At 51.4% G+C, this 18,830-nt stretch overlaps 1 protein-coding gene across 1 annotated transcript; it reads left to right on the forward strand.

The window, feature by feature from the left end:
- Nucleotides 1-6,682: 6,682 nt before the first annotated feature.
- SAPCD2 (suppressor APC domain containing 2) lies at nt 6,683-17,199 on the forward strand. The gene is made up of 7 exons (XM_072936807.1): nt 6,683-7,088; nt 11,289-11,384; nt 11,708-11,841; nt 15,226-15,372; nt 15,489-15,587; nt 16,065-16,178; nt 17,071-17,199. The coding sequence occupies exons 1-7, from the start codon at nt 6,683-6,685 to the stop codon at nt 17,197-17,199; spliced, it is 1,125 nt and encodes a 374-aa protein (XP_072792908.1).
- Nucleotides 17,200-18,830: the final 1,631 nt, after the last annotated feature.

Consider the following 18,830-nt stretch of genomic DNA (forward strand, 5'->3'; position numbering starts at 1 on the left):
TTATTTCGAATACAATACCTGCTTTTGAGCCTTAAAATACAATGCACAGAGCTCTATTATTAAGCTTAGAACTTCCTAATATCTCATCAGAGATACTTTTCTGCAGCTTAGGGAGTTACTCTACCCAAGCATTAATACACTGACCATTGTTCTATTTGTCCTTACTTTCTACTTGTTGTATAATTTTTCTGCTGACAAATCTTATGGCTGCTGCTTAGCTCTGATCACAGTTCTGCTGTCTCTGAGGCCTGCCTTTTGCAACTTGTCCAAAGCCTTCTGATTTTAAGGATTCCCACACATCAACTGGCTTTCCGTGATCAACCAGGTGGGCTACCTTGCCATAAAAGGAAATCAGGTTTGATAAGCAATTTCATGAAGCCGTTGCTGGCTGTGACCAGTGACTGTGTTGTCTTTTGGGTGTTTTTCAATAACTCCCAGAATAATCTTCTCCATAACTTTACTAGACACTGAAGTGACATTGTCATGCCTTTAGTTTCTGGGGTACTCCTTCTTGAAAATTGGGCCCTGTGGCCAAACTTCTGCTCTACAGTGGCCGTGTGGGATGTAGTAGTAGGGACAGGCGAACGGAAGATCACGGGATGTGACGGAAAGAGAGAGACCCTTCCCCCCTTCTTCTCCCTGCCCCACGTTATCTATTAACCCCAAAAGCATGTGACCACACCTGTTCCAGTAGTTTTCCACTACCAACTAACCCCTGAGACCCCACAACCCCCCTCTGACGTAGCAAAGACCCCCAAGACTATTTAAACCCACGAGATGAGATAATAAAGGCTTTTTCAACCGTCCGCCACATTGGTGCCTGCGTGTGTCGATAGCCCGAGTAGCCCGGGCGAGACTGGGCTGCCGTGCTGCCTCTTAGAACCAGGTCGCCTGTTGTCCCTTGCAAGGCAACACCGTGATCCTGTGGCTGGCATGAGGTGTGTCTGATGGGATCCCCAGGTCCTGGTGCAACCTGTGCCAGGTGGTCCCAATGTCCCATCTTACACTCACACTTGGAAACATTGCACGGTCTCAGGATTTCCTCAATGCAGCAGGAGTTGGATAGGCTCAGCTGTACCCCAGACATGGTGCAGACTCAGGCCACCTGCTCACAAATCCAGTTCTCCATTTTTGAAATAAAGTACCAGTGAGAAGGACAAGAGTTAAAAATGCACTGAATCACTGAAGTAGTACAGGACAAATTCACGGACAAATAAAAAAGTTATGAAAGTTGAAGGAATGATGAAGGAATAACTAAATCTGCAGGAACCAAGAGCTGTGAACTGAGAAGTAAAGAGCAGGACGACACTACAAATCAAACTAAAATGCCAAAGAACAACTTTGTTTGAACTTTGTGCTTGCGAGCGTAGAAAAATCCTCACCCATAGGCTGTGATTGTCCCTTACTCACAGTAGTGATCCTGCCTGTACTCAGAGCCCAGCTGGGTAGGAGAACATGAGAAGACAGACAGCAGCTCAGACTCAGCTACCTCCCTGCATGTGATTTGAGTCAGGAAAGCTAGACCTCATCTGGATATGACCATCAGGTCAGGGAGAATCCCTGGGAGTTGTCAAAGTTTCTGTTTCACATTCTGTTTCTTATTTTATGTGACTTGACACAGGTCCTGCTTAGAAGAGCCTTGGGGTTTTGAAACCTCCTTGCTCTGCTCCCCTTTACATGACATCTCTCCCTGATGTGGTTGCATGCCCTGCCTGCCCAGTGTGCAAATGAGTGCAGGTCCTTCCACACACATGGTGCCTACATAACCACCAACCCTTATCCATCAGAAAAGGCTCTGTCAGATCCAACTTGTAAATCAAGCCCTGCCTTTTCCTGCAGAACTTGCTGCCTTACCTTGAGGGAATCCCACCTCAGAGCTGTGGGATCTCATACTGTGAAAAACGCTAATCACTTGTTTTAAAATTTTAAAAGTTTTATAGTAATAAAATAGTTATAAAAATAGTAATAAAATTAGGGAAGTAAGAATTTGGATAATTACAGTTAGGACAATAAAGGACAATAAAAAACAAAGAATTACAAACTTTCAGATGCTTTCCTCTTTAAAGCATGGCTCACTAACAAAAGATAAACCTTTAAAAGCAATAGCCTGTTGCATATATATATCTCATACATGATGCATAAATTATTTTCAAACGAAGGGTGTTCTCTGGTTATGGTTAACTTCTTCCCTTGGTGGCTCCTTAAAGATGGAGAGGAGTTGGAAGGATGGTTTTTTGTTTTTTTTTTTCTGATAAGGTGTCTTAGGTATCTTGTTGCTGTTATTTCTGTGCAAATAATTTCTTGATTATCTTATCATTTTCTTGAGCTAGTTAAAAAATATCTTACATTACATAGTTCCTATTATAACATTATGTCATAGCCTAAAACTATATCTATCACACTAGTTCAAAAGGATTAATACAGTACTAAAAAATAACTTTCCAACATAACACATAAAGTGTTCAATTTAATATTTGCAAAGAGCCAATAATTTAATCTGCATTTTTCACACATACCCATAGCATTCTAGAAGAACCAAAGGAAATCATGCTGCTGCTGGCAAATGTGCCCCCATTCCCCAGATCCGGACATCCACCAGAACAGGTTAGTCTTGCTACACAGCATCCCCTCAGCTGGTTCTACAGCCCATGGCACTCTGTCTTAGCTCTTTTCTTCTGCAAAGCAATAAAAATGTTAACAGGTTGGATTAGTTATACCAGGCAGAACAACCCCAGTGAGCAGGATGCTTGGGCCAAACAAAACACAAACATGCAGGTAGAACAGGAAATTCAGCAGGAAAAAAGCTCCATCTCACTGACAGTCAGGGTGTGGTATGCCACCAGGAGAGAGGCAGAGGTTGTGTTTAGGACCTTGCTCCAGGCTTCAGTATGTAAGTACCCACTGATAGGAAAGGCGTGTGCTAATGTCTTTACAAATGAGTTGATTGGTGAGGGTCTTTAAGAGATATGGGTGTTATTATCTTTGAAATGGGTCTTAATCTACAAAGATCAAGCCGCACAAATTTGTTACAGAACCCAAACAGTTTTGATCGGATGGTCTGAGCTTCTGAGTTTCAGGATAATAGGAGAAATGGGTCCACATATAGTCTATTGCAGAACCCAGACAGTCTGAACTTCTGGTGGATCTGCAGAACAAACCCCGAATTTCTTAACTTTGGGGAGAAATGTCAATACATGCTCAAGTGTGGAATATGTGGCAGGCAGTTCCGAAAGACTGTACCTTCCTAGTAACTCCGTCAATGGGGAAAGGAAGAGGGCAAAATGTGGCTGGGAGTTTAAGGAGAAAAGGAAGCTGTGTCCTGTGAAACTTCGAGAGAGATCCCACAGGGGTATGACCCAGTGGACTCTCTCCCTTTATTTGAATAAAGTTGAAGGACTCTTCTGTCTACTTTGTGGATACTGGCTTTTCCACAGACCACCAATATGTTCCCCAAAGAAATATGGTTTTACAGTGAGTCCCTGAACAAGGTGACAGACTGATGAATTTCTGGCTGTGGCACCACTGTGACTGCTGTTGCCCTTGTCCACTCCTGGCCTTGTCAGCAGCAGGAGAATGGAGTTTGTGATAAGATTGCTAGATGGATTCTAGATGGATTCTGACTGGAAGCCTTGCAGCATCTACTGGACTTTCATTTAAGCCCCAGGTGATTCCCTCTATTTAAACTTTCTGTGCTAAGACTGCAGGAGAGGTGGCATGGTGAGACAGGATGCAGTGACTGCCATTTCCTGCTAATACCAGTTCTTGCTCTGTGGACTGAGGTGAGCAAACAAGACACCACTCTCTTGGACAGCTTATTTCAACACGCACCAGCTTTCATTCTCCCAGCCTTTGTGACAGCCTCTGAGCCACCGAGCATCTACCAGACTTCCTGCTTGCTGATCTGGGAGAAAAAAAGAGTCTGGAAGAGAGAAAAGACGCTTTATGGCAAGTGTCTGGCCCTCAGCAAAGAGAGCAGAAAAATGGAAAACACAATGCCATTGCAGAGCTGGGAAGACCGAACAAGATATCCCTTCCCAAAGGGAAGACTTTCCCACCATGCTCTCCTCACTATTTTTAGCCTCTGCTGAGAGGTCTCCTTGGAGACAGGTGTATTTCCGGATTGACACTTTGGTACCCCGGTGGAAGTAATTCTCTGCTAGCTTTGAGACTAAAAGAAGAGTTAACACCAATTGTTAATTGTTCAGTGACAAGAAGTACCAGGACTTAGCACCTGGACTGTTGTTGGCACAGCTCCTGGTCTAGTTTTAACCAAGCCCCAACCAACTGTGCCAAGTGGTGACCTGCAGTGGCATCCATTCTGGATGCAACACTGCATGAGCCAGTGGCAGTGACAACTGTTCCATGTGCCAGGCAGCAGCATGTACAGACTGAGTCCACAGACCTCTGGCTGGTTCCCCACCAGACCTTGCTCTCCCCTGGGAAGACATGGCAACAGAGGTTCATAGCATCTGCTTGGACATGGTCATCAGGAGACAACCTTGTGGCTGTAAGTCACCCTGTGTCCTCTGCAGCATCAAGATTTATATGTGAACACCTACCTGCTGCCAAAGCCAGCACAGGGCTCAGTCAACTTCTAAATCACCTATCAGCACCCTTCAATAGTCAGTGTAATGTAGGAAGGTGCCCCAGACTCCAATATCAGCATTTCTTTACCCCAGTGCTGTGCTGAGGTTTGGTGCAGCTGCTCTGGCCTCCTGTCACAGAGGTGGTGTCCTGGCTTGTAAGATAAGCCTGTATTCTAATGCCATCTGTTGGAGGTTTGCCAGTTTTCGTATCTCTTCCAAGAACAATGTCTCCCTCCGGGGAGATATCTTTTGTTAATGGGCCATTGAATGACTCACTGCATGACTAGTAAAGTTACATCATCCCATGGTGAGATGCTCCACCCAGAGGGAGGAGCCAAGCAGCCCTACCTGCATAAAATCAGCATTTTTGGGACACCAGAGCAGCCCTTCGCTGGATTCCCAGAGGAGCAGCTTTCTTCTCTGCTGGATTCCCAGAGGAAGACCAGGCCCAACTACTCCATCACCAGACCTTCAGAGAAAACTACACCCTTCTACAGATCACCGCTCCAGCAGCATTTATTCTGCCACTCCAGGAAGAGCAGCCACCATTTAACTAGACTATTATCAACATCCTGACTCCTCAGGTTGTCAGGTTTCTGACTCTATCACTAGTTTTGTTTGTACTAATTACATTTTTTTTAAATTTAGTTTTTCTCCTAGTAAAGAACTGTCATTCCCATTCCCATATCTTTGCATGAGAGACTTTTAATTTTGAAATTCCTTCGAAGCCATTGCAGAGCTAAAGGGAATCACCCCTGGCATGCATGTGGCAGAAGAAGGTGTCTGTGGCACAGGAAGAGGTCCATGACACAGGCAGTCTCACAACCTGAACAGTGGTTCATCACCTTTCCTGGCCATCACCGTTCTCCAGCAGGCTTGCTCCCTGAGACTCCTCTCAGCATCATGAGCATCAAACCAGGGTGGGGGGTCTGGAGGTGCTGGCACATGGCTGCCCAGAGCCCCTTGAGCAAACTGAAGTGCCTGTGGTATGGGAATCATGACACCAGGGCTTTGCAGTCTGCTGTGTTGCAATGGATTCTCTGATGAGGGGGTTTGCAGAGGAGGCAGCACCTTGCACTAGGATTAATATGCTACTGCGTCTAACAGACAGCACATTTCCATGTAAAGTAGAGAAACTCATTCTCTTACCAATGCCAGTGCATATTAATTTTGTAAAAGATAAGAGCCAAATCCTGTTTCTCTCACTTTTGTCAACACTGGTGGGTTTTTCCCTCTTTTTTTATGTCTGTGGTTCAATAGGGCCCCTACCCTATCTCCTGCTGGCTGCTGGCCACAGTGCCTTAGCAGCCATGGCACTGGGAGGATGGGATTCTATTCCCTCTGTCAGCATTTATTTCTCCCATGGCAGCAGACAAATACACCACGCAGGACTCCTCTGTGCTGCTGCACTACAACCCCCTCCTGTAGAGATGCTGCATTGACTGACACTTCTTGGATGTGTTTGCAAAGGTGGCAGTAAGAGTGAATACCACCGTTGGCATTTTCCTTGTCCCTGTTCACTAATCACATAGTCTCTGAAGTCTTTAGAAATGGTGCTGGTTTTGGCTGGGTTAGCATTAATTATGTTCATTGTAGCTGTTACAGGGATAGGTTTTGAATTTGTGCTGAAAATATGGAGACCAAAATATATAGATCTTTTTCTTATTGCTGAGTGGTGCTTGTACAGACCCACGGTCTTTTCTGCTTCTCACCCTACCCCAGCAGGGAGGGGGATAGAGGTGCATAAGGTGTTGGGGGGGGATACACAGCCAGCACCCAACGGACCCAAGATATATTCTGGACTATACGACATCATGCTCAGTATATAAAGAGTCGGGGGAAGAAGGAGCAAGGATTTGGTGGACGGTCCCTCGTCCACAGGGGAAGGTCGGGCTCCCCCGCAAAAGCAGCGGGACGCCCCCGACCCGCGGGCCCGGGGCGGGCCGGGGCGCCGCGCGCAACTCAAATCGCCGTTCTGCCTCTCGGCCAATGGCCGGAGCACCTTCCCGCCGCCAGCCAATGGAAGCGCGGCACTCTCCGCCGCCAGCCAATAGGCTCGGGGGGCGGAGCTTGGAGTAACGCTCGGAGCGGTGGCGATGGCCCCGGAGCGCGGCGACCGCTCGCTCCCCGCCGGTACGGAGGGTCTTCCCCGGGTTTTCCTGCAGAGCCTGCGGACTCTTTTCGATATCCTGGATGATCGGCGGCGAGGCTACGTGCACCTACAGGAGATTGAGTCGCGCTGGCGGGGAGCGGAAGCCCAGGAGCTGCCCGCTGGGGTGATGGAAGGGTTGCGGCAGGCGGCGCCGGCCAGCGGGTACCTCACCTTCGAGAGGTTCATACTGGGGCTGCGGGCGGCCCTGCCTGGGACTGAGCCGCCGGTGGAGGGTGGCAGCGGCGGACAGCGGAGCGCGGAGAAGCTGCCAAGCCCTCGCTGTTCCGAGGAGCGGCGGGGGAAGAGCGCCGGACAGCGGGAACCGGGGCACGGCCAGCCCCGAGGCCGCGGTGAGTGGCAGGACTGGCCGGGGGGCTTTGGGCTCGCGAGGATGATGGCAGCGCCAGGGCCGGGGACTGGCGCTCGGAGGTTGGGGTGGGATCCCACGGCTCACCCTGCTCCCCTGTGCCCTCTTCTGGGCTCAGAGCCGACGGTTCCTGCAGGGCCGCTGTGAAACTTCCCCAGAGTTATTGTTAGTACTGGTTTGGCTTCGCTGAACTCCGATTCCGGCGCGAATATCCCAGCGCCGCCGCTCGCCCAAGGCTGTGCTCCCCTCGCGATGCGCCGGGCTATTTATAGCGCTGACAGGAGGAATTCAGGTCTTTGCCGTAATGTGTCCGTGGTTGCCCCCTGGCGCAGAGTCTGTCCTGACCTTTCCTGGGGGTGGGTGGCACAGCTGGGCGTCTCGGAGAATGGCTGGGTCCTGGGGACCCCCAAAGCGAGCAGCTTCGCTGGGGTGAAGCTGCGGTCATGGAGCAGCCGTGTGCTGGGTGGGCTTTGCGCTGGGCTGGCTCTCAGGAATGATTCCTTCACGATGTCATGCATGGTTTAGACAAAAAATGCAAAACCTGATCCAGCTTTTTGGTTTGGATCATTCTACAGCACTATTCCCAATAACAAATAATTAATCAATGAATAAATGGGAGAGCAGTACCAGGACGATGTGCTCTGCTGTCCTAGGCTCTGTTCACAGAGCTCACCTGTATATCCCTGTGGACTCTGCTCTTTCCACGGGATCTGGGCTCCCTGTGCTGGCTCTGCCAGAGCCCTCCAGGGTAGTACATTGACCTTACCGTGGGGGAGACTGTTTCACTGGCATCTTGATTTGTTGCTAGTCAGTAGAAGATGTTATAAGGAAACAAGGCTTCTGGGCTTATCTGGGTAGGTAATAATTCTTTATCTAGGTTTGTGAAGTGCTTTGAGATCAGAGGAGACAAAGTCTGTGTGCAGAGCTGGTACATGTTATTGCACCACCTGAGTGCAATGACTTCCTCTACCTTGGGAAGGTCAAGCTGGTTTGCCTTCCCAACCCAGTCCCTTCTGCTGTGTGGAGAAGAAACTTTTAACTGTGGCTGAGGTTCTCTGCTTTCCATTTTTGCCTCCAGACTAACCACTGGAGCTACATCTAAGGGAATATTATTAAGCAGACTAACTTTTTTATCATCAAGAGTGTAAATCTGGAAAAACCTGAAAAAAAAATCCGGCTTGGTGAATAGACAGCAGGTTGAAAGCTCTGCCCTGGGAAGAAGCAAGCAGATGACTGCAGCAGCTTTCTGCTTGCTGAGGATCTTTCCATTATAGGGTGATGTTCTATAATTGTCCAGAGCCTGTGGGCAGGGTTAGTGCCTCAGCCCTTACTGCCAGCATCCCACACTGCAGGACTATATTTTGCCAAAAGGCCTGAGTTTCAGGTTCATTTGGCAGCTTAGAAAATGGTACAACTCAGTTACTCCATTTCTTTTAGCTCTAGATCCTGCACAACTGCCCAGTGTGCCCCTCTACAGGTGGTTTCCCAGGGTGCAGTTGAACAGGTGGATGTTCTCAGCTGGCTGCAAGGGAGTTGGGCAGTGTTGTGGCAGGATATGTCTCCATCCCTGCTGCAGAGATGTGTGGTGGGTGCTGGGAGCTGCCTGTGGCTCCAGGAAGACCTGTCTCCACTAAAATTATATCATTTGGGTGTGAGGCTACTCTGAGCCTCCAGCTGCGTGTGGTGGCTTCTGTAAGACCCCAACCAAGTGCAGTGAGATGATGTATTGTACTCGTAAGCTGCAGCGAGTGGGAGGAAATGCTCCCTGCCTGCATTTTGGGGGAAGAGGGTGCTCACAGAGGGCCTTCCCAGCTCTGCTTTAGGTCTGAGGAGCATCTACACATGTCAGAGGTGATTTGGATGTGACTCGTGGCAAAATGGCAGAGGTTGGGGTCAGGTGGTTCTCCTGGCATGTCCAGGGGTGCAGTGAGCCAGTGGGACAACAATTCTGTTCCCTCTCCCACACTAACCTCTGCTAGCATGTGGGCAGACCTCAGAAGTGCTTCTGAGGTCCCTGCTTAAACCAGCTTCCAGCTTCTCTTCAGCCCAGCAGTGCTGGTGCAGTCTGCAAGCTGCTGCTTGGCACCCCATGGTCCCTGGGGAGCCAACAGCACCCACTGGACACAAGGATGCTGAGGTGGAGGGCAGGGAAGTCACCATAATGATGTCCCTATGTTATGGTACCTGGTGTCTTGTCACAGCAGTGTCTGAACGCATTGCTCTTGGGGGTCTTTAGCCCAGTAGTTCCCCTGTGAGCTGGGACCTGGAGAAGTCAAGGCACAGAGCAGAAAGAGACCAGGAAGTGTGTCATGGCCCTGAGGACTGGCTCCTCCCCAGCACAGTGCTTTCCCTTGGTCCAGAGGTGGCTTGGCTCCAGCAGCTGAAGAGCTGCTGTTGGCACTAGTTGGAGGGAGGGGATGGTTTGTAGGGGCTTCTCTGGGCCATTGCCAAGGGTACTTGTGGAGAAATGTAAAACAACCATGAGGTGTCTGCTTGCCCTGGACAGAGTGGGTCCCAGAGGAAGGAAGGAGCCTGTCCATTATCACATGGCAGGATCTTTTCCACTTCTGGTGATCTGATCATGTTCTTTCCCTAAGACTTTCCCTAAGAACAACTATCCCAGCTCATTAGCAGGGGTCCTACTTTTAGCCACTAGCTTGTCAGCTCAGGTGTGCAGAGCTTGGTTGGTTAACCAGGAGCTCCTGCTTATCACAGGTGCAGCTCAGCTCAACCCAACACTTTTAAGTAACTGCAGCAAAAAAAAAAAAAAAAAAAAAAAAAAAAAAAAAAAAGTTTTAGCATGTGTTTGTACTGCAGCTCCTACCAGAATTGCTTTTATTGCTTTTGGCTTTGCCTTGGGATTCTGACTGTTGAGAGTATCTTTGGTTTTGGGGCTGTTTCTCAGGTTTTTTTGAGCAGGACATACTACGTGTCCTAGGTCTGCTAGGACAATGTATGTGGTCACACCAGTCTTGCTGGGTTCCTCCTAGATAGATTTGGGTGTATGAAACCAGAGGGAGCTGGCAAAGCAGATGGATGGGTGATATCAAAGACTTTGTGTTCACAAACACTTTATGTTCACTGATGTGCTAGAGACCTGTCTGTGCCAGAGTACTTGCTGGGAGGTGGAGTGAGATACTGTGATGGACTAGAAGGACTTTGCCCATGGTGACTTCTTTCCCCAGTGACACAAAGTGACAAATTGAGGTGTCGCATTGCCTGAGGCCCCTGAGCCTGTCTTCTGTCCCTGAACCAGTGTGACTGTGGCAGCAGAGGCAGCCCTGGTACAGGGCTCCCACACTTCGTACCTTCAAGATGAGGAATGGCTCCTGTGGCCATGGCTGTCTTCTCCGGCCATATATCCTTCCTCTCTCATGTCCATGTGCTCAGCTGAGGAAACTTGTGAAGCAGAGGGAAGAAAATTGCCCGCCCCTGTGGTGCTGCACACCCTGTCCTGGGACTCACAGCCCTTCATGTGCCTGCGGCAGGGAATGTGCCAGACCTGTGCCAGGCAGCTCTGGTTGGATGTGCGAGGGGTGGGGGTGCCTGGCAGATGCGTGGGGAGCTGTGTTGGGAAGAGGGCGTTTTCCCCAGCTGCCTGCCATCACTTGCCGGCTCCCTTCTGCTCTTCTTGAAAAGCCAGGTTGGGAATGGAATTCTTGAGGAAGCCTGTGTGCAGGGAGCAGCCAAGCTGTGGGACTGAGGGGGTGGCATGAGGGAGGGTGTGCTGGGCACTTGGCTGGGGACTGGGGCAGGAAGGAAGTGAGCACCAGGCTGTTATCCAGACTTGCCTGGGGATGTGCTGGCTGTACCCCGGCTGCCCTGATGCTGTGGTTTGGGACGGTGGAGTGTCAGGGTTCTGCTCTACCAGCTCACATAGCAGTGGATTGGAGCTGGCTTGGCTGTGACTGCAGGGCTGGGTTTCTGGTGAGGGTGAGCAGTGTGGGGATTGCATGGCCTTTACTGCAGGAGCCCAGGGAATTCCTGCCCTGGCTGATAGGCAGGAGGTACCTGATCTAGCCTGGAACCTGCCAGTATGAACTTAATCTTCAAAAACAAGTTATGCATAGATTTGCATTAGCACCATGTGGTTTTAGTAGATTGGTCTTCTGCAGGATAGGATGTTGGGGTTTTAATAAAATTTTGGGAAATCTACAGTCTGATTTACATTATTGCATCATAGACATAGTGTATGGGCTGGATATCTACATGGCCAAGTCCATCACCAAGCAAGAACTGCCTTCAAGAGAAGTTGGTTTCCTGGCAGAGCTAATGCCACGTGAGTGGAAGAAAGGTGTCCCATGAGGACACGTCAGGGCAGGCAATATCACTAATGGTTTAGTTGCCCTGGCTGGGAGTGGACCAGCTTTTCCTGGAAGCTACTTGTTTTCTACAGAAGATGACTGAGATCTGTTGCCAGCCTGGCACAGCTGAGTCAGTCATCTGTTCTGCCTGGACGAAAAGAGGAGCAGGCACTCAGGCTGGTGGTTTGCTCAGTCTCTCCCTGTTTGCAAGACTGTCCTGCAGATCATTTCACAGAAGTGGCCCTGGGGAGGATTTTGTTGAAAGTAGCTTATGGCCTCCTGCCTTCCTCTGTTCCAGGTGGTGATGCAAAGTCTGCTGGGCAGCCCCACGAAGACAGTGGCTACCCAGGGGCTGGGGACACTCGGAGGCTTCAGAGAGGCCGTGCAGAGCACCGGAGACACACCATCACCAATGGCATGGACTTCAGCATGGTAAGGGAGTATTGTGGGCTCCTGTAAAGGGGAAGGTGGGTTGCAGGGGTCCCTCATTGCTGACGCTATCTCTGGGCTTTGGCTTCCTCTCTGTCCACCCTGCACAAGTGAGTTGTGGGACGTAAGACAAATCCTGATATTTGGATATGAAGGTCTGTTGATGTGTGTGGATGTATATTATTTCCAAGGTGCTTTCCTGAATCATGCCAGACAGGAAGGAGGTGGATCCTTCTCCCAGAATGGGGTCAGCTCATGAAGCCAGTGTGCTGGCTGCCTTCCCCATGGGCAGGGTCCTTGGAAGAGGATGACAAAGGTGGAGGTGTGGGAACAGATGGATCTCTGGGCCTTAAGAGCACCCCAGCGAGGGTCAGGTATGCTTTGTGCTGTCAAGCAATGGGGCCAGGCTATGCCCCCTCCCAGGTGTTCCATGTAGATCAGGGCTCAAACATGCAGGTCCTCTTGACTTTTGACAGCTAACAAAGCAGAGAAATCCACACTTGGCTTTCTTGCCAGCAAAGCAGAGAAATCCACACTGAATTTACCAAGGCAGCCCAGGATGGAGGGGTTTGCTCCCCTCTCTCCTCCACTGAGTGGAGAGACTTGGATCAAATTGCCTGGGTGATCTCATTTGCTCCCAGATGGAATGGAGTAGCTGCCTGGGCATGCTGTCCACAGGCTCAAACTAAATTGTCTTGGGCAGAGAGCCAGGACCAAGCTTGCAGGATAAGTACTTGGTGGTGCTGTCACCACTGCATTTTCGCTCCTTGCCACCCTAGTGTCAGCCTGCTCCTGCAGCCCAACAGGCCTGACCAGCAGTGCTCAGCCTGTCGCTGGCCTTGGGGGACACAATATGCCCCATGGGTGACATCCATGTGCCAGCCTGGGGAGGGGATGTTTGTGCAGGTAGTTTGCTGAGCTTGCAGCCATGAGAGGGACCTCTGCTGGGAGGTGCTGATAAGAAGTGATAAATATCGCTCTGTGTGTCTGGGATTGAGGGCTCTGTTTCTTGGGGTTTTGGGGGCTGGGGAGAGAGGAAGGTCTCTGCTTCCCTTCTCTGTATGTGCAACTCTGGGCTGGAGTACATCTCAAGGTCCCAAGCTCAAGATCCTCTGTGAGGGGAGTGTTGGCCACCTTGTTTTTCCCCACTTCTACCACAAGCACTCTTGCTCAGGGTTTGTGTTGCCCTGGTCTCTATTCCCCCAAGGTGTCATGTGAGCAGTGGGAGGGATGTCCCCTCCTGCCCACGCTCCCTATATGTTGCCAAGTGCTGCACTGCCTTTCTGTGCTTTTGACCCCAGAGAAAGGGTGTCTCAGTCTTCCCTGACACCCTGAGCACAGCCTTAGGTGCTGTTTCCGAGCCTACAGAGACAGTTGGAACAGGTTTGAGTCCAGCAAGGACTGAATCTTTGTACTGTCACCTCCCTTACCCCTCCCTGCCCCAGTGTTTGGTTCCCAAGGGACAAGGAACTCTGCCATCAGACTAATTTGCCTAAAGCCCTTGGGGAATTGGAGCACTGGTGTCTATCCTACATCCTGAAGTGCACCAGGACTGGTTTCTCCTGAGCAGGGAAGCAGAGCTGTGGAGGCTGTGCTGCAGCCCCAGGAGTCTTTGCACCCTGTCATCTGGTGCTCACTTGCTCAGCTGGTGTTTTTCCAGCCAGTCCCTCATCTGTTAGCCTTATTTTCCCATGGCCATGAGGGTAGCTGGGATGAGACCTTCCCTGAAAGGTGGAGCACTGTCATTTGTAAGCAGCCCAGGGCACAGCTCTGTCCCCTTCACTTTACAAGCCACTGAGCACCAGCCAAGTACAGTGCTTTGTCTTTTTGCTGCCCCAGATGTCTTATCCAGACCAGATGCTGCCTGTTCCACACTGGGCAGGGCTGGCAGTGTCCCTCTGCTCTGTGGGATGCTCCCTCTTCCTCTGGTCTCTGGCCTGGCCAGCAAGCCCTGTGGGAGGGAGGGTAGACAGGCAGCGGTAGGCTGCACCCTCAGCTGGATGGGGGTCCTTGCCACATACAGCACCTTCTTCATGATGCTCAGCAACAGCACTAAGGCTCTGCACTTCTTTCTCTGGGTACGTCCCTTTGGAGAAGGGTGGGGCGGGGGGGGGGGGAGGTTTTGTGTTGCAGAGAGCATTTCCAGGAGCAGCAGCAGCAAGAGCAGCCCCAGTGTAATAGGTGGCAGGTATGGGATGCAAAGAGGCTTTGGGGCTGGCAGTGGGGATTTGGAAATGCTGATGGCCTGAAGAAGGTCTTGGTATGGTGCCACTTATCCGCAGGGTCCTGTTCAGGGTCACTTCTGAGCTGCACCATTCCTGATGCTCTCCAAAGGAGGAGGTTCTGGTGCATCCAGCATTTTCTGGGTGACCAAAGTGTCTGGTGCCTGTGGAGCCCAGGCTGTGCTGTGGGTGAAGGCCAGGCTGTGTTGTGGCAAAGAAGGCAGAGGCAGCAAGGCAGGAAGTTCCCCATCCCCTTGGGAGCTGGGGGAACAGCCTCGTATTGAAAAGAGGAGAAGGGCCATGGGGTCACAGGGTGAGGGTGATGAATGGGTCACTGCATCAGTTGCTCTGTTCCCCAGGGATGTCCCCTCATCCCTCTCCGCCCCTCTGATTGCCGGTGCCAGTGTGGCGCCAAGGGGCGGCAGGAACAGAAGGTAACAGTGGAATGAGGACCGTGAATCCCCTGTGGATGTGGGTGAAGCCCCCTGCTCTGCGGCAGCCTTGGGTCCTGCTTGGCCTATTCCAAGGGGTTGCTCTGGGGACAGAAGCCTCAGGCACCCTCATAGCAGCTCTCCGGGCACAGCAAGGACTCCACTGCTCTTCAGATGATGCTGGTGCAGGAACCTGAGCAATTGGCAGAGTTCTTCTGCAGAGAGGTGTGGTGTGCTATGCTCTGCTCAGCTTCACGTGCCTCCAGGGATGAGGCAGATTGGGGAAACTGGGCTGCAGTTTTTTCCTGACTTCCAGCCTGCACAGTGAGCTAGACTCTTCAGTGCTCACCAAAATCCAAGTGTGTCTGTTCTGGGGCTGACACTCACACCCCAAAGGGAGCTGGGGGCAGCTGCAGGCTGCCTCCTGCCTCCCTGGGTAAATAGGTGAAGAAACATGTGCCTGCAATGGTGAGCAGGAGGGTAGAGGTGACCCAAGTGTCCTTCACACAGTTTGATTGTTCTCCCAAACTGGAGAACTTTTCTTCCAAAAATCTTCCTCCAAAGCAGCGTCAGGCAGTAGTCATTATCCTGCTCCTCTTCAGCTTTTCCTGGGGAAAGGGGCTGAGACCCTTACCTGTATCCACATGCCCCCACACCTCATGAAGAAACCAACTCCTGGGACTTGAGAAAGCCTTGGTGGGGAGTGGGTGACATCCATGTGCTCTGTCCTGCAGCTGAAGTACATGAAGGAGCTGGAACAAGAGAAGGATTTCCTGTTGCAGGGCCTGGAGCTTATAGACCGGGCTCGAGAGTGGTACCACCAGCACATCCAGCTCATGCAGGAGCACCAACGGCTCCTGGGGAAGAAGAGAACCAATGCTGTGAGTCTGGGGCTTCTTCTGGCTACATGTGGGTTTGGAGATCAGGGCTGGGAGGTGGCTGGACCTGGAGCTGACCCCATGGTAACCTCCAGCCTCTTCTTCCTCCCATACTGCAGGATTTCCCTGAAGGTGGCCAGAGTCACCTGGGGCACCTGGTCCCCAAGCTCCAGGAGGTGAACCGCTGCCTGGGTGACCTTCTTTCCACTGCCAGCAAGGTGAGAACAGCACATCAGCAGCTTGAGGTTCTCCGTGTGATCTTAGGAATCATCCTGTCCCTCCTATGTTGTTGGCTGGGCTGACACTGGAGGTGCCAGAGTTTCCTCCAGCTCTGGAAAGATGATGGAGGACAGCCAAGAGGACAGCACAGCTGTCCTTACCACACCTTGAAGTGGGCTGGAGGATGCTAAAAAGGTACAGCCATTGTCAAGGGACAAAGGAGCCTGACTTCCTGAGGTGCTGAGTCAGCCAATTCAGAGGTGACTGTCCTGCTGGGTAGAAGCCAGGCACACTAGCAGGAATGCTTCCCCATTCACAGGGCTGGAGACCCTGTGATGGCCTGTGCTGGGATTTTAATCCTCTGCTGGGCTTCTCTCAGTTTTTTGTGTGCCATAGAAACATCTCACCTTGAAGAAGGCCTGGGAAGGGCCACAAGGTAGAAGGCTCAGTATCTCATCCCTTCATCTTCTCTACAGACAGCAAACCCCTCCTCAGCACTGAGCAGGTTGGTCCCTGTGACATCCCCAGCCTCCACAGGCTCCCAGAAAGCCATCAACATGCTGAAAGAGCAGAATCAGCTTCTCACCAAGGTATGTGGAGGTACAGGTGGAGGAGATGTCCTTGGGGGTGCTGGGAAAGGAAGGTGATAGGATGGGACTGGGGAAGGAATGACAGGCAGTGGTAAGTGTTCCTTCAGCTTAGCCAGACTTGGTCATCCCAGAGAAGGGGGTGTGGGCTGCATGTGGAGACGTGGAGACCCTCTGGCACACAGCTGTGCCCAGCTGTCTCCAGCTGTTTGCTGGGTGAGTCAGTGGCAGGGATGGGACAGTCCTGCCAGAGGGAAAAGACTGTGACAAATGGAGGTTACAAGAGAGTGCAGAGGCTGCAGCTGGGGGCTGTCAGGGAAGAGATGGTCTATCATCTCAGGCCAGGGCCAAGCTCACTGCTGGGGTTTTCTGTCCCAGCACATGGCCACAAAGATGCTCTGGGCGCCGAAGTCCCTCTGCACTGGAGCCAAGCCGGGACAGCTGGGGGTGTTCACAAGGAGAAGAGAAGAGCAGGGAGACCTCAGAGCCCCTTCCAGGGCCTAAAAGGCCTCTATGAGAGCTGGAGAGAGACTTCGAATAAGGACCTGGAGGGATAGGACAAGGGGGAATGGCTTCCTACTGCCAGAGGGGGCAGGGTTAGATGGGATAGTGGGAAGAAATTGTTCCTGTGAGAGTGATGAGGCCCTGGCACAGGGCGCTCAGAGAAGCTGCCCCATCCCTGGAAGTGTCCAAGAACAGGTTGGACAGGTTTTGGAGCAACTGGCTCTAGTGGAAGGTGTTTCTGCCCCTGGTTAGGGGCTGGGATGAGATGGGCTTTACTGTCCTGCTACCCAAAGCCTGTGATTCTGTGGTTCTATGAAATTTTACCAGCAACACAACCAGTTGCCAGCTGTTTCCTCCTCTAACTAGCATTTTCCTCCCCTGTCTTGTGCAGGAGGTGACTGACAAGAGCGAGCGCATCACCCAGTTGGAGCAGGAGAAATCTGCCCTGATCAAGCAGCTCTTCGAGGCTCGTGCCCACAACAACCATGAGATGAGCCAGCTGGACTCCACCTTCATCTAGTACATGCTTCCTCCCCTGCCCCATCCCCAAGCTTACCTGGGGGTTCCAAGGGACTTTTGTCCCAAATTCATCACACCTGCTGCTCCAGGTGTTGTGTCTCAAGGTCTGGGGCTGCTGGTGGCACCTCTGTGTGAGGAAGGCAGGACCCCTCTTGGGGAGCATCCCTGCCCTGCTGATGGCTTATCAGCCATGCTGCTCCTTTCCTGGTTCTAAGTGGGCTGAAGGGATGCTGTCCCCAGTCCTGTGACCCCCAGCATGCAGAAGACATGGCTGCTGTCTGGCTGCCTGTGTGGGGTGAGCTGCTGTGGTCTTGCTGATTTAGGCTGGATTTTGGGTGCTCTTGGGAAAAAGTGATGTGTCTTCAACACTCTAGCCAGCATCTCCAGACAAGCCTGGCCCTTAGAGGGAGCTGGCTCCTGCTTGTGTTGCTGTTGGAAGACAAGATTGGAAGTCCAAGGAGGCATACCTGGCCCCTCTCCGCTGCCCATGTTCTGCCTGCCCGAGGTACTGTCCTGGCTCTGTAGTGCCCAAACTGGTGGTCCTCATGGCAACCGCTCTGTTGTGTTTGTGGTAGTGATACCAGAGTTGCTGTTTACATGTCTGTAGGCTCCTGTAGGGAATGAGCCATAGACCCAGCCAAGATAGCCTACACCTCTGAGCTGCTGTTTTGGGCTGTTGACAAGTTGAGACAGATACCTTACTCTTTACTTGGCTTTACCTGGCAAATACTTCCTGATATCTGCCAGAATTAGATTATTTGCATGATGACTGTGAAAGGAGAAATGATGTTCCATAGCCTGAGGATGCTCACATCAGCCTGACCTCACAGAGGGACTTTAGAACGTGGTTTTGTATTTAACTGAGTTTGGGACAGAGCAGAGGCTGACAGGCTTTTCTCTGTGCACATCTCCACATGGAGAAATGGCAGCTCTGCCTCACATGATTGTAGAGGCTACTGCCAGGGATGACATCCTGACTGTGAGCTGCACTCCTCTGCAGGTGTCTTGAGGGGTGGTGGTGGTTCAAGATGGGTCCTATTAGATGGTACATCTCAGGGCTCCTCCTGCTTCCCACCCAGCTCGGTGATGATGCTTGAGCTGAATGACATTTGACTGTGGCTTGGTACTTGGTATCTGTGGTACTTTCATTGGAGATCTCATTTAGCACAGCCTGGCCCTCTGTATCCCCAAGTCCAGGACCTTTCTATCTGGTGTTGTTTCATGGTCTGACTCTCCAGGCATGGTATTGGGCACTGAACTGTGCTGGGCAGAAGGTGCTGGCTCTGCCCTGAGCTGACACATGCAGGCCAATTCTGTTCTCACTTCTGTTCTTATCTGTCAGGACTCTCTGTCCCATCCAGCTGTTCTCTTTGAGACTGATCCTGGACTAAAGCTCTCTGCAAGGCATGAATCCCTGGTCTGCCCTGTGCCTGGGGATCCACAGAGTAGCAGGGAGATGGTGGAGGAGGGGCAGCAAGGCCATGACTAGTCATGTCCTCTGTCTGCAGCGGTGTTGGATGTCAGTTGTCCCCTGGGCATCACTGCCTGCCATCCTTTTTGTGATGCCTCCTCTAGTGTCCAGTGCCTGTTTTGCCTGAGGTTAATTAGAAATTACCCTTTTTATGAGGGTTA

Source organism: Taeniopygia guttata, chromosome 17, assembly GCF_048771995.1.
Source record: "Taeniopygia guttata chromosome 17, bTaeGut7.mat, whole genome shotgun sequence".
NCBI lineage: Eukaryota > Metazoa > Chordata > Aves > Passeriformes > Estrildidae > Taeniopygia > Taeniopygia guttata.